Raw genomic sequence first — 11,118 nt, forward strand, 5'->3', positions numbered from 1 at the left:
GACAGACAGACGTAACTTTGTGGTAGTCAAGGACTTCGTCTACCTAGTCTCCGCTGTAAACGCAGAAAACAACACAATCGCTGAGATCAAAAGAAGAATAACTCTTGTTAACCGCTGTTTCTTTGGGCTAATACAAATAATTAGTGGTAAAGTCCTCTCTCGAGGGACGAAAGTGTCGCTATATAAGACCCTCATCATCCCCGGCCTGTTATACGGTGCAGAAGCATGACAAAAGCGGATGAAATCACCTTGGGTCGCTTTCGAGAGAAAAATTCTTCGTGCGATCTACGGTCCCGTATGCATATAATGTAAGTGAAGGATAAGATGAAATGACGAGCTGTACGGGCTATACAGCGACAAAGACTTAGCCAGAAGGGTAAAAGTCCAGCGACTGAGATGGATGGGTCACGTAAACCGCATGGAAACCAATGGTCCGGCCCGGAAAGTCTTCAAATTCACACCCACAGGAGAGCGAATCAGGTATGGCGCGAAACTTTAGATATCTAGGGACTGGGCTAGATAGAGAAGTCTGATGGGTGAGTTACTAAGTTTTATGTTCTCTTTAATGAGTCCTTAAAAAGTTCGCTTTTCCTTATATTTATAAAAGTGAACACATTATACCTTGGCACAAGAAAGTTGCTAAAAAAGTAATTAACTATAGACTTATAGCAAGGTTTTGTTTAAAAGATATCTGCAGTACCTAATTTATTCAACTTTACATCCTTTTGTTTAGATGTTTTTGAAGAATATGGACAAGCCGAGTATCTTTTTGCTGATTTTAGTAAAGCCTTTGACAAGCTGTGTCACAATACATAATTTTAAAGCTAAGCAATTAAGATCTTAACAACTTCTTAAATTGAATCTAATTGTATTTAAAAAAAATAGAATTTATATTGTTTTATTTCGTAAAGACTATTCTAATCAACTTGTTGTAAATTCTGGCGTCCCTCAAGAAAGCCATTAGGGTCAAATTTTATTTATAAATGACTTAGTTTCGATTAAATTTTTAAAAGTATAAATCAACTTCTGGCTGTTTACTTTTATAAGAAGACTTGTTAATATTTAGAAAATTGTTACTATAAAAATTAAAATTTTCTTTTTCTTTCACAACAAATTCAATCCAAAATATTGAGCTTATGACTATTGCTTCTGCTGGCCAAATGTCCCTTCAGAATCGCCTTATATTGTGGCAGTTCGAGCAACTTATAGGCGGGGTTGAGAAGATTTTGAACGATGTTGTGTAGGTCCTTATGGCCGGAGCAGAAAAGGTCAATTCCTAGTTCACGATTTGTACACACTCATCCAGAGCGATCACTGAAGCTGTTATGATGGGTTGCAATTTCTCCATGACTATCTCTTTGGCTTCTTCTTTTGAGTACTCACCTGACTTGTCCAAAGTACTGAGGATCTTCTTGATGCTGGTATCGCTGTCCATCAAGGGGCGATAGCCCACTGTTGTGATTTTATTTACTGGAACAACGATTCAGACATTGAGGGAATGTTTTGGCGCAAATTTTCCTAGCCCGCTAGGACATAGCCTCCAACAGAGATTTTCTTTCACCTTTCTCATATCTCCCAAATCCTTGTAATTGAACGGAGTTACCGGAAAGTCTTTCTCTAGGTAAGAAGCGAAAGCATCGAACATATTTGTGGCGACGAGTTGGAAGACTCATCCCTTGGAAACGTCTTTACGAACTATGAGGAAGTCTTCCTCGTCCTTGGGGTCGTCACGCCAGTAGCCATAGTGAATTCTGGTTCCTCGCTTTACAAAGAGCGTTTAAAACTCTGGAGGATCATAAAAGAACCGCTAGTGCCGCAAATAGTCACCGGAGCTTTTATTCTCGACGTTGGCAAATTTTCCCGCAATTTCTTCTGTTGCCACGCAGCTCCCCCAAAGTTTCCTTTTTTTTGTTTTCTTCTCGTCCATATTCTGTAAACAAAAAACAAAAAGAAATAATTCTTATTTTGTAAGGAAATTTTATAAATACTATTACTTCGTTTTGACAGCAGCCATCAGCTGTTTTGTTTATATTAATTGGAGCGCTGAATGTTTCAAAAGGATTGATTGTTTAGTTCAACTTTGAATTGCTAATAGTTTTTGAGAGGTTTTATATAAAACTTGTGGTTAACGAAAACTTGTGGTTTACCAAAAATGTGGGGGAAAACTTAAAAGTTCGATGTAGGTTTTCCGTCAAAACCGATAATTCCACGAAAACCGGGTTTTAGACTTGGTGTGAAAAGCCTATTACGTTCCTAAGCTTCTCTTGAATATAGTTAAGCAGTGTGGTCAACTTACAAGACCTTGAACTTTCAGCCGTACTAGTATAAGACTACAACAACAATTGTGTCATATATTTAATAAAAGAAAACAAAACATTTACATTGATTTATTTATTCGAATGGCGCCCAACAACCAAGTTTACGAACCAAATTTATACGAGTATTAAAAAGTGTTTAGAAAAATGGACTAATATTTGATATCTTTTACACATGTTTTATTATTCTTCCCACTAACTCAAAATATCAAAATATTTCCCGGAACGAAATAATTGGATCAGACGAATTCTATAATAAAAAAGAAGAGCCTAATTGCACAATGCCTTATTTATATTTCTGTATTTTTAATTTTTTTTTAAGGGGGAAACACACATTTCAAGAACCCTCATATCTAAAATACTTAAGTTTTTGTCATTTCGAGCAATTTTCTGTTTCATTATCCCATCAGGCTATGTAAGTTAAGGTAACAATATTCACGCCATTCATTGCCACACCATACCCGAGCTGCCAATATGACTCATCATCATCATTGTTATTATCGTCGTCATTCATTCGTGCAACCCTCACCATACTTAACTGCACCGCATTATCATCTCGAAATATGCTATCGTACGACGAATGTACATGTCAATGGCCTGGTTTGCCCAGGGCAGGCCACTCTACCTTTTCAGACATCTGCCACTGTGTGTCTTCAACGCTGCCGCTGCCGTCTTTTTCCTCTTGTGTAGGTTATATTCAATTTTTTTTTTTCGGAACAAAGATCATGCACGCGATTTCTTGAGAAACGCAAATCATTTCATCATCAGGCATTCGGCATGCACCGTTTTCCAAAGCCTAAGCCAACACAATCTGTTTCGCCGATAAATTAAAATAAAAGACGATCTTTTCGTTCCAACGTTATAAAGAAGAATGATTTATTTTCTTGACATTATTGTCACAAAATAGGCATAATGGTACAACAATAAAAATGAAACATGATAAGCAGAATTTGAATTTGACATTTACAATTATATAACTTTATAAAAACAATCAAATTGAAGACTAGTTGGTGGGTGGCGTTCTGTTTCTTAGCTCAACATTCCTCCCCGGCGTGAACATAGTTCTCAACTCCATCTTCGTCTTGAGACATCATGAAACGATAAAATTAAATGATTAATACGATTCAAAAAAAAATAAAACATATAGCACTAGGTTAGGTACAGAGACATAAACAGAAAAGTTCAAACAAACAGATCTGGCTGAACGTCAGATATTAAATTTCCAATGTGACTATAGTTGTCTCATTCTAGTCCGTGCACCTTGATTTTCGCTTCGTTGTTTGTTGTTTGTAAATTTGTAAATTGTGTTCAAGTTTGTTTATCAGTGATATTAAATTGTGTTATTTTGTTATAAATAATAAATAAATTGTTAAATATTTATCTGTGGTGTGTGCTGCTAAATAAGGGTAAGTTTTTTTTTAAATTTTGTGTTAATATTGTAGGTAAGTTTAGTATAATAGCGTAATTAGTTGCATTTTACTCTTCCATAAGAAATACACAGGTTTGTGTGTTTCCCATAAGAAATGCACAGGTTTGTGTGTTTCTCATAAGAAATATACGAGTGCGTGTGTTGCCCATAAGGAAAGTACATGTTCGTGTGTATTTCGTATCTCCATTGAGTAAAATTCCATTCGTTGCAGACTAAAGGTCCCTTATTGGTTTCAAAAAAAATATATTTTTTTTTATTATTATGATATTATTAGTGGACTGTATTATTATTAATTTTTTGTATTAATTAAGTTAATCGACGATAACAGTGGGGTGTTTTAGAATATTTTTAGAAAAAAAAAAATTGTTGTTTTTTTTGTTGATTTGGTTGACATCGTTTTAATATTTAATGTTTTAATGATTGCTTAAACTTAGTTATAGATGATTGTTTTGTTGATTTATATTTGAATTAGAGTTGAATGTGATTTTAAATGTGATGAATTTATATGTGATTATTTATTTGTTATTAAATGAAGAATGTTCTTGATGACATTAATGATAATATAACAATGTTAATTAAATTGTTTAGGTGTTTTTTAGTACGTGTGATACTTATGTTTTCTGCTGTGATAAATGAGTATGATACTGTGTAATTGTGGGTGATAGATTTAAATTGTTTAAAAATGCAATATCTCAATACGTTTAATGCTGATTTTCTGTGAGTAACATTTTCTGAATTGTGCAATTGAATGTCTAATGTTGAATATTTTGATTTTCTGTGACAACATTAGAATTGCATGACTGTGATAATCTGAAATATGAATGTTATATTCTGATTGACTGATTCATATTTATTGGTTGACTGAGTGTTTGTATTCGATTGATTGTATTCGATTGATTGACTGAGTGTGTATTTCGATTTTGACTGAGTGTGTATTTCGATTTTGACTGAGTGTGTATTTCGATTTTGAGTGTTTTAGTGAGTGCATGTTTTGGTTCTAAATGAGATATTGTTTTGTTATTGATTCAGTAATATAATTTCTCATGGTTAAATAATTGAGTTTTCGTCGAAAGATTTGTTACAGGGTAGAAGGCATATTTTAGTTATTGGTCTTTTGAATTCACCTGATTTTGTTTTTATAGTTACGACACGAGTAAGCTTATCAGCTCCTTGTACTAGTGAGGTAATACGTGCAAGAGCCCATTGCGATGGTGGCAGGCGTTCATCTTTTAGCAATACTAAATCTCCAACTTGAGGTTGTGGCTGTTGGTGTAACCATTTTGGTCGACGTTGCATTCGAGATAAGTACTCTCCGCTCCACTGCCTCCAGAATGAGTTGACGGCTGCTTGCATTTTATTCCATCTATTTAGATGAGTAATTTTTTCGTCGTTTATATCTGCTTCTGGTACAAGAAAACTTGATGTTCCAATTAGAAAGTGTGCTGGTGTTAAAATGGCGAAGTCTTCAAAGTTGTCGGATAAAGGACATAGAGGCCTCGAATTTAAACATGCTTCTATTTGAGTTAGAAGTGTGCTGAGTTCCTCAAATGTAAGGGTCTCGTTCCTAACGATCCGCTTTAAGTGAAATTTAACGGATTTCACTCCTGCTTCCCATAGACCTCCAAAGTGCGGGGAAGCGGGAGGAATAAAATTCCACTTTGTTCCGATGTTGGTTGTTGCTAATTGGACTTGCTTCCAGTCGAAATTTGCGGCCTTCAGCATTTTTTGAAGTTCGGAATTCGCTCCTACGAAGTTTTTTCCACAGTCACTGTAGATTTCTGTGCAAATACCTCGACGTGCTGTAAATCTTCGAAAGGCTGCCAAAAAAGTTTGAGTTGTCATATCGGTGACAGCTTCAAGGTGTATTGCCTTGGTTGCTAAACATACAAATATGGAGAAATATCCTTTGAACGTTTTTCCTCCACGGCCTTTCCAAGATTTGACATCTATCGGTCCAGCATAGTCTACCCCGGTGTGGGTAAATGGACGCGAGATTCTTACTCGGGGAGCTGGAAGATTTCCCATTAATTGCTGTAACGGTTTCGCTCCAAAACGAAAACAGATAGTACAGTGGTGAATATATTTTTTAACACTAGTTTTTAGGTTGAAAATCCAATATTTTGTCCTTATATATGCGATCGTTTGCTGTATTCCACCATGGAAAGTGTTTTCATGCGCCTCCCTAATCAAAAGTTCTGTGAAGACATTGCTAGATTTTAAAATAATTGGATGTTTCTGTTCGTATTGTAAATTTGAATTTTGTAAACGTCCTCCTACTCGTAGTATTCCATGACTGTCAATAAAGGGATTTAATGATCCAAAATGTTTACCTGATGTTGGATGCTTTGTCAAATCCTTGAATACTTCTGAAAAGTGCTGTCTCTGTACTACTCTAATGCAATTAAAGGTTGCATTTCTAATGTCGATTGTTGAAATTGGGCTTTTTAACTGGTCTTGTGATAATTTTTTAACAAAAAAGAATGCAATCCTCCGGCAGTAAGCAATGGTTCGTACGAGTTGTTTAAAATCTGAAATTTTGTTAATTAATTTTTGTACTTCATTTTCAGTTTCAACGACGCAATGCAGGTGGATTTTTTCTGGACGCATTTCTTCTTCGGTTTTAAACGATGATGTTGAGCTTGGGCTCGAAAACTTCCAATCGGATTGAAGGTAGTCTGGTCCTCGCCACCAAAGACAGTTGTCTTTAAGTTCCAATGGTGAAACTCCTCTGGACGCAAAATCTGCTGGGTTCTGTTTTGTAGGAACATGATTCCAGATGTTGACATTTGTTAATCTCTGTATTTCGGCAACTCTGTTACTAACAAATGTTTTCCATTTTGATGGCGGTGCAGCAATCCAACATAAAGTTATCATAGAATCCGTCCACGCAAACGTTTTGACATCATTTAATTTTAAGACCTTTTGAACATAGTTTAAAAGTCGAGCTAACATCACAGCACCACATAATTCAAGTCGAGGAAGCGATATAGTATTGAGTGGTGCAACTCTAGTTTTCGACATAACAAGGTTGGTGTGAATTTTATTATTTTTGTCCAAGGTTCGTAAATAAACTACAGCTCCATAAGCCTTCATTGAAGCATCGCTGAATCCATGTAATTCTACTTTTAAATTATTCTTTTCAGTTTGTATCCAACGTTGAATTTTGATATCTTGAAGTACTGGTAGTTGTGTTTGTAGAGATAACCATTCTCGCTGCAGTTCTGGCGGAACAGGTGCATCCCATGCCAAACCCTTCACCCATAACTTTTGCATAATGATTTTTGCCAAAATCACACATGGTGAAATCCATCCAAGGGGATCGAAAAGTTTGGCAATAGTTGAAAGAACTTCTCGTTTGGTGACTTCTACTGATTCGGATATGGTCCACTGAAAAGAAAAGGAGTCACTGTAAGGAACCCATTTGATTCCAAGAGTCTTGATGTGTTCTGCTGACTCAAAGGGTAGCATGAAATCAACTGCACGGTCTTGATGAGCGATGTTCACAAGAGCTTCTTCAAAATTACTGGCCCATTTCCGAAGATGGAAGCCAGCTGATAATAAGAGTTGGTTGATTTCGGTCACTTTCTGTTGAGCTTCGTAAATTGAGTCTGCTCCGCTTACTAAATCATCAACGTACATGTCTTGTCTTATCATATCAGCTGCTAATGGATAATTTTGCCTTTCATCATCAGCGAGCTTATTCAAAGTACGTGTTGCCAAGTAAGGAGCAGATGCGGTTCCAAAAGTTACTGTTTTTAAACGATACAGCTTCAAAGGACTCTGGTTGTCACTTCTCCAATAAATTAGCTGATAAAGCGTGTCTTGGTCTCTCATTTGAATTTGCCGGTACATTTTTTCAATGTCCGCTGTCAAGGTAATCTTAAAAGTTCTCCATTTTAAAATGATGTCCATAATGTTTAATTGTGTCTTAGGTCCAACCAAAAGATGTTCGTTCAAGGACGTTCCGTCAGAAGTTTTGAAGGTAGCATCAAAAACTACTCGCAACTTCGTTGTGGTACTGGACTCCTTAAATACAGCATGATGAGGCACGACATAATAGAATGGTGAATTAAGAATTCCTTGGCTGACATCTACTTCTTCCATGTGATTTAGTTGAAGGTACTCGGAAATGCAAGCTGCATATTGTTTGTGTAACTCTGGATTGTTGTTGAGTCTTCGTTCGAGTTGAAGAAATCTTCTAAAGGCTCCTTGCTGACTGTTCCCAAGTGCAGGTCTATCACCGTCCTTGAATGGTAAGGCAACTTCAAATCTTCCATCTGGTAAACGGCAGGTGTTCATCTGAAAATGCTTCTCACAAGCAGCGTCTTCCGCAGCTTCAGGTTCATCGAACGGTGTTTCTTCAATTTCCCAAAATTTGCGAAGTTGTGAATCGATGTCGACAAACTGCAAGTGTATCCGAAATGTTTCGACAGGTACCTTACCAAAGACTATCCATCCAAGTTGAGTGTTTTGAGCAATTGGAGCAACTGCTTCTGTTCCCCTGACTATCTCCGGCAGAACTATTTCACTAAAAACATCACTACCTAATAGCAAGTCAACGTTAGCAGGTTTGTGAAATGAGGGATCGGCTAAACTCAAACCCTGAATATGGGTCCATTGATGTGGAAGAAACTCTTTATTGGGAAGTAAACCAGTTAAAGTTTTAAAAACGAACGCCCTAGCACCTATCTCAAATGAGGTATGTATCGATTTTAATTTTATGTTGACAAAACTTTGACAAGAACCTGTTTTGTTATTTCCAAATCCAGAGACTTCGACAAGGGTACGACATTTTCTTAAATTAAGTTGTTGTGCTGCTGCTTCGGTGATGAATGTTGCTTCTGAACCTGGATCTATCAGCGCTCTCAAATTCACAAACTCTCCGTTCAATGACTGAATCTGAACTACTGCTGTGGCAAGTAGAACGAAAGAATTCGCTTGATTTGAGAGGTGATAACTGCGAGTGGTGTTCGTTGATGAAGCTTGATCACTACCTGGATGAAATGCTGGAGCGTTTGGATTGATTTGTGTTGATACTGGATAGCTATTTTGATTTGAAACTGGTATTGGATTTCTACGATGTGGTTGTGAATTGTGCGAATTAGACGGCTGTGAATTGTTGAACTGTGAATCTTGAGAAAATGAAGGTTGATTGTTAAAGGACTGCTGAGTAGAATGAGAATCGTGTAAAAGTGAGTGATGTTTCTGTCTGCAGTGATAACATCGTTTCTCACTCGGACATTTGAATGTTTTATGGTTGTAAGCCAAACAATTTTCACAAACTCCTATTTGTTTAACTATCTTCATTCTTTCAGGTACATCCAAATCTAAAAATGAGTAACAAGAGCGAAGTGTATGCTGACCGCGATGACATACTGCACAACTACGAGTATCCTTCCTTGTAGAATTCAAGTGAAATACTCTTGGTTTGAATTTAGATGGTTCCTTACTAGTGGAATCTAGTGACTTCAACCCTGATTGGCAAACAACTTCTAAAGAACGAAAACGAGTTTCCAAAAAAACTGAAAATTCATGGAAAGAAGGTAGCTCCTTTGTTAATCCAAGCTTTTCTTCCCATAACTGTTGTGTTTTTATAGGTAGTTTTTGTAGCAATGTGAAAATCACGAAAACATCCCAACTTTCTACTGGCACACCTAAGTTCTTCAAAGCATGAAGCACTTCTTTCGATTTATCTAACAGACACTTGATGGAATCTGACGTTTCAACCTTAATTATTGGCTGCTCAAAAAATGATTTTAACTGTGAGTTGACTAAAATTCTTTTGTGGTCGTAGCGTGTTGTCAAAATTTCCCAAGCCTCATCATAATTATCATTATTAACCTCTAAATAGTCTAATAATGATGCAGCATTACCCTTTAAACATGATTTTAAATATGTCAATTTCTCGATATTCGATAAAGAAGAATTGTTGTGTATCAATGACACAAAAAGGTCATGGAAAGGACGCCAAGTATTGTAATCTCCATAAAAGGTTGGAGGAGTTATACGAGGAAGCTTAATCTCATGTACATGTGGTGTTTTCATAGTACTATTAAAATGAGATTCATCATTCCTTTCTACCTTTCTAGTGGCTTCACCAGATTGACCACCATCTAACTTCACCAATTCTTCTAAATCGTTTAGAATGTCTGATTTATAACAGAGACACATTTCGACAATGAAATCATATAATTCTTCACACTTATCCGCTACATCTTCGCTTTCATCTGATTTCTGAATGTCATCGAAAAGACTACTAATTTTCTTGTAGTTATCATCTAAAACACTCAATCGAACATGCAAATAACTCTTGGATTTTCTTTCAGCACCCAAATTTTTATAACTCGTGAAACTCTTTTTGACTTGAGCACAAGTTTTCTTAAATAATTTCATTGAGGCTGATTCACTCATTGTAATATATGTATGTATGTATATATAACACTCAATATATGATATGATAAATATAAAAATTATTGCACTCACTTTAAAAGCAGGATAAATGATGAAAATTCCACACGATGATTTCGACAAATTCTCCACAGTTTCTGCACAGTAATGATGAACGGTGATAATGATGGCAACAGTTAAAACGGTGACAACGGTAATAACGGTGACAACGGTAATGCAGCAACAGTTATAACGGACAACAGTTATGAAGCAACGGCAATCCAATATCACATTTGGTGGTTAAATTCTCCAAAAAATATTGATTTTCTTTGTTACGTTTATTGCACTTTGTATAATTTGATATAATTACTCACATGAATTTATAAATTAATTGTGTTGATTAATTGCAGGCTGAGATGCTGACTGGGTACTTCGCTGGACAGGACACTGTTTGGGAACTCCGCTGGACAGGACACTGACTGGATGCTCCGCAGGACAAGACAACGTATGGGTACTTCACTGGACAGTATGCTCGATGACGCTCGACGTACACTCACAATTTGTATTTTTTATCACAGTATTTTGTTTTGATTATATCACAGTATTATTATTTTACTTTATTTATCACAGTCTTTAAGATTTACTATCTGTATATTTATCACAATCAACTTTGATGATATGTATATATGTCGTATTAGTTTAATTCGGCTCGATAGGACCAAATGTTTCGCCGATAAATTAAAATAAAAGACGATCTTTTCGTTCCAACGTTATAAAGAAGAATGATTTATTTTCTTGACATTATTGTCACAAAATAGGCATAATGGTACAACAATAAAAATGAAACATGATAAGCAGAATTTGAATTTGACATTTACAATTATATAACTTTATAAAAACAATCAAATTGAAGACTAGTTGGTGGGTGGCGTTCTGTTTCTTAGCTCAACACAATCCACAAAAGCGAAAAAGAAAAGAGGGGCCGAA

At 36.1% G+C, this 11,118-nt stretch overlaps 1 protein-coding gene and 1 long non-coding RNA gene across 10 annotated transcripts; one reads left to right on the forward strand and one right to left on the reverse strand.

Moving 5' to 3' along the window:
• Window positions 1-3,160: 3,160 nt before the first annotated feature.
• Window positions 3,161-10,628, reverse strand: LOC129940780 (uncharacterized). 2 transcript variants are annotated; one of them, XR_008780752.1, is made up of 3 exons: window positions 10,506-10,628; window positions 10,228-10,438; window positions 3,161-3,396 (listed from the first exon to the last, which is right to left on the reverse strand). XR_008780752.1 is itself a non-coding variant. In XM_056049258.1 (2 exons), the coding sequence occupies exons 1-2, from the start codon at window positions 10,153-10,155 to the stop codon at window positions 3,350-3,352; spliced, it is 5,334 nt and encodes a 1,777-aa protein (XP_055905233.1). In that variant the 5' UTR covers window positions 10,156-10,176; the 3' UTR covers window positions 3,161-3,349. The 2 variants fall into 2 exon arrangements, 1 of the variants encoding a protein (XP_055905233.1); XM_056049258.1 differs by lacking the exons at window positions 10,228-10,438; window positions 10,506-10,628 and adding an exon at window positions 4,869-10,176.
• On the forward strand, window positions 8,302-10,683 carry LOC129940781 (uncharacterized). 8 transcript variants are annotated; one of them, XR_008780755.1, is made up of 7 exons: window positions 8,302-8,443; window positions 8,514-9,003; window positions 9,060-9,287; window positions 9,342-9,506; window positions 10,071-10,169; window positions 10,239-10,481; window positions 10,542-10,683. It is a non-coding gene; the product is annotated as an uncharacterized LOC129940781 (long non-coding RNA). The 8 variants fall into 8 exon arrangements; XR_008780754.1 differs by having other exon boundaries at window positions 10,236-10,683; XR_008780753.1 differs by having other exon boundaries at window positions 10,239-10,683.
• The last annotated feature ends 435 nt before the right edge of the window (window positions 10,684-11,118 follow it).

The sequence above is a fragment of the Eupeodes corollae genome, chromosome 1 (assembly GCF_945859685.1).
Source record: "Eupeodes corollae chromosome 1, idEupCoro1.1, whole genome shotgun sequence".
NCBI classification, from domain to species: domain Eukaryota; kingdom Metazoa; phylum Arthropoda; class Insecta; order Diptera; family Syrphidae; genus Eupeodes; species Eupeodes corollae.

Excerpts from the sequence above, each read along its gene's own strand:
- LOC129940780 (XM_056049258.1), bottom strand. The coding sequence starts at position 10,155 with ATGAGTGAATCAGCCTCAATGAAATTATTTAAGAAAACTTGTGCTCAA. Across the intron at positions 3,397-4,868 it reads AACTATAAAAACAAAATCAG|ACGAAGATGGAGTTGAGAAC; the intron begins GTGAATTCAAAA and ends TGATGTCTCAAG.